The 1956-nt window shown below is 32.2% G+C and overlaps 1 protein-coding gene across 1 annotated transcript in view; it reads right to left on the bottom strand.

The window, feature by feature from the left end:
* Nucleotides 1–1428, bottom strand: part of LOC105821147 (rab GTPase-activating protein 1-like) — a 592862-nt gene extending 591434 nt beyond the window's left edge. Inside the window, exon 1 of the mRNA XM_012657785.1 lies at nucleotides 1245–1428. Coding sequence (XP_012513239.1) covers nucleotides 1245–1397 — 153 coding nt within the window. The 5' untranslated portion in view covers nucleotides 1398–1428. The remainder of the gene's footprint in view (nucleotides 1–1244) is intronic.
* Nucleotides 1429–1956: the final 528 nt, after the last annotated feature.

The following is a 1956-nucleotide window of genomic DNA, read 5'->3' as shown; positions in this document are numbered from 1 at the left end:
CAAATAGAGGGAGGACGAGAATACTAGAACTAGGGAAAAAAGCTAATTTTTTCTCAGATCTCTTGGGGGTAGAATTTATATCATAATAATTTATTGTCACTGGAAAAAGGACAACCCACTTTCTATACAGCTCCTTTTTTCACTATTACGCAACTCTGAATAATCTTTTGGCTCAAAATGAAGAATCCCTTGATAGTCACAACAACACAGCTATCAAAAAATAAAAGGTAGGAAGGGAGGGAGGGAGGGGAAAAAAATCTCAACAAAATATTAGAAGATGCTCAGGAGACTGAAGTTTTCAATATTGCTTGTATAATCTCCATTAGAATATGCTGCAAAAAGAGTCCACACAGTAATAAAAGCTGAGTCAAACCACAGCTATAATAATTTTATGAAAGATGAAAACCACAATCATTTCAAAGTATCTAGTATAGGAAGTCTAAATGAGCCATGACAAGTTTTTTAATATGAAAATAGATAAGCGTTTCTATATTTGTTCACTGTGCTGGTGCTTGCTTTTACCTCATTACAGTTCACATATTATGGTGTATGAAGCAGCCAGCATTTTAAAACTTGAGAGAGTGGGAGTAGTAACAAAAACAGCATATAAAGGATTTCCTTAATAGAGCATTTTACCCTGATTTTTAAAAACTGACACTATTAGAATTCAAATTATTTTTCATGGTTACCTTCTTCCTTTACTACAAAACAAAAATTATATATTTTATCTACTAATACTGCCTAATTTAAAGATGTATAAAACCCTTATTTTGTTCATTTAATATTAAAATAATTGTGTAACCTTACTGATGAGTCAAACAAGATGTACGTATAATGTAGCTTATCTAATATGACAGGCAGAAATAACTGTGGATATTAGGTATTTCTTGGAAATTATTTTATTATAACTTTATAAGCATATGATATTTCTGTGCCCTTTTTGGTTTCAAGTAATTGTATATAAAAGGCACAAAAGTTGTTTTATATGCAGAATCAATATGTCTATTAAGTATGTTCACATTTTACAGGTTTCTAGGAAAAAAGTACATAATTGTTACACTAGCTGGGTTTTCTAGCTTATATTACCTAGATGTGGATTTCTCAAATACTCTCTTGGTTGACTTAGAGTATTATTTGATTTTCTGAGAAAACTTATTGCTACTTCACAAATTATCTGGGCATTCAAAAAGAAAGACAGACAGAAAAATATGTGCTTCTATATGAAAAGAACAAAAAGGTCCTACCTGTTTCAACCTCATGAAGAAAGTCTCTGTGAAAGTCTTCCTGCTGAAATACCAAAATCGCTCATTTGCAGGGTACACACGGACTACCGTCTCCAGGAGAAAGCGGACAGGCTCCACCACCTCCGTGACCACCATGTCCACCGCCACAGTCATGTACACTCGTTTATCTGTAGCGGGAATTTTCCAGGTTTTATTCTGGCTTTGTTACTATTTGACTATTTAAGAAAACAAAGTTTCCTCACTTATGAAAGAATTAAGGTTCTTTACACTCATATTACCCTCTATATTTATTTTTAAATGTTCTATTAGCACTTTGATTAAATGGGTAACTAAGTATTTTAGGCACTAATTATCCTATCTTAATCAAATGTCCAAATCTGACAATTTTCTTTTTTCATTCCCAAAATCAGATCCTTGACATAAAAATAAATAAAATGTTATTCTAAAACTATCAGATTTTCCAGAGAACCTCTGGAAAATACAGACATTTGTCCTTTTATCTTATAAAAAAATAGTAGAAATTATTAGGTTTGTTTGATGAGTTGCATGGGACGAACTATCAAATCAGAAGAGAAGCACGGCCTTCTCTATGTTAAACTTGTATAGGTAATATGTTATTGATATAAATATTTCCATGTTGTATCCTTTAAGGGCAGTCCCTGGAGATTTGTCAGTACCTCACTGTTTGTAATATATATTAACCTTCAGGAAA

Source organism: Propithecus coquereli, unplaced genomic scaffold (genome assembly GCF_000956105.1).
Source record: "Propithecus coquereli isolate 6110/MARCELLA unplaced genomic scaffold, Pcoq_1.0 Scaffold56, whole genome shotgun sequence".
NCBI classification, from domain to species: Eukaryota; Metazoa; Chordata; class Mammalia; order Primates; family Indriidae; genus Propithecus; species Propithecus coquereli.
Note: the sequence above shows the minus strand (reverse complement) of the source record. Positions and strands in the feature narration are given on the sequence as shown.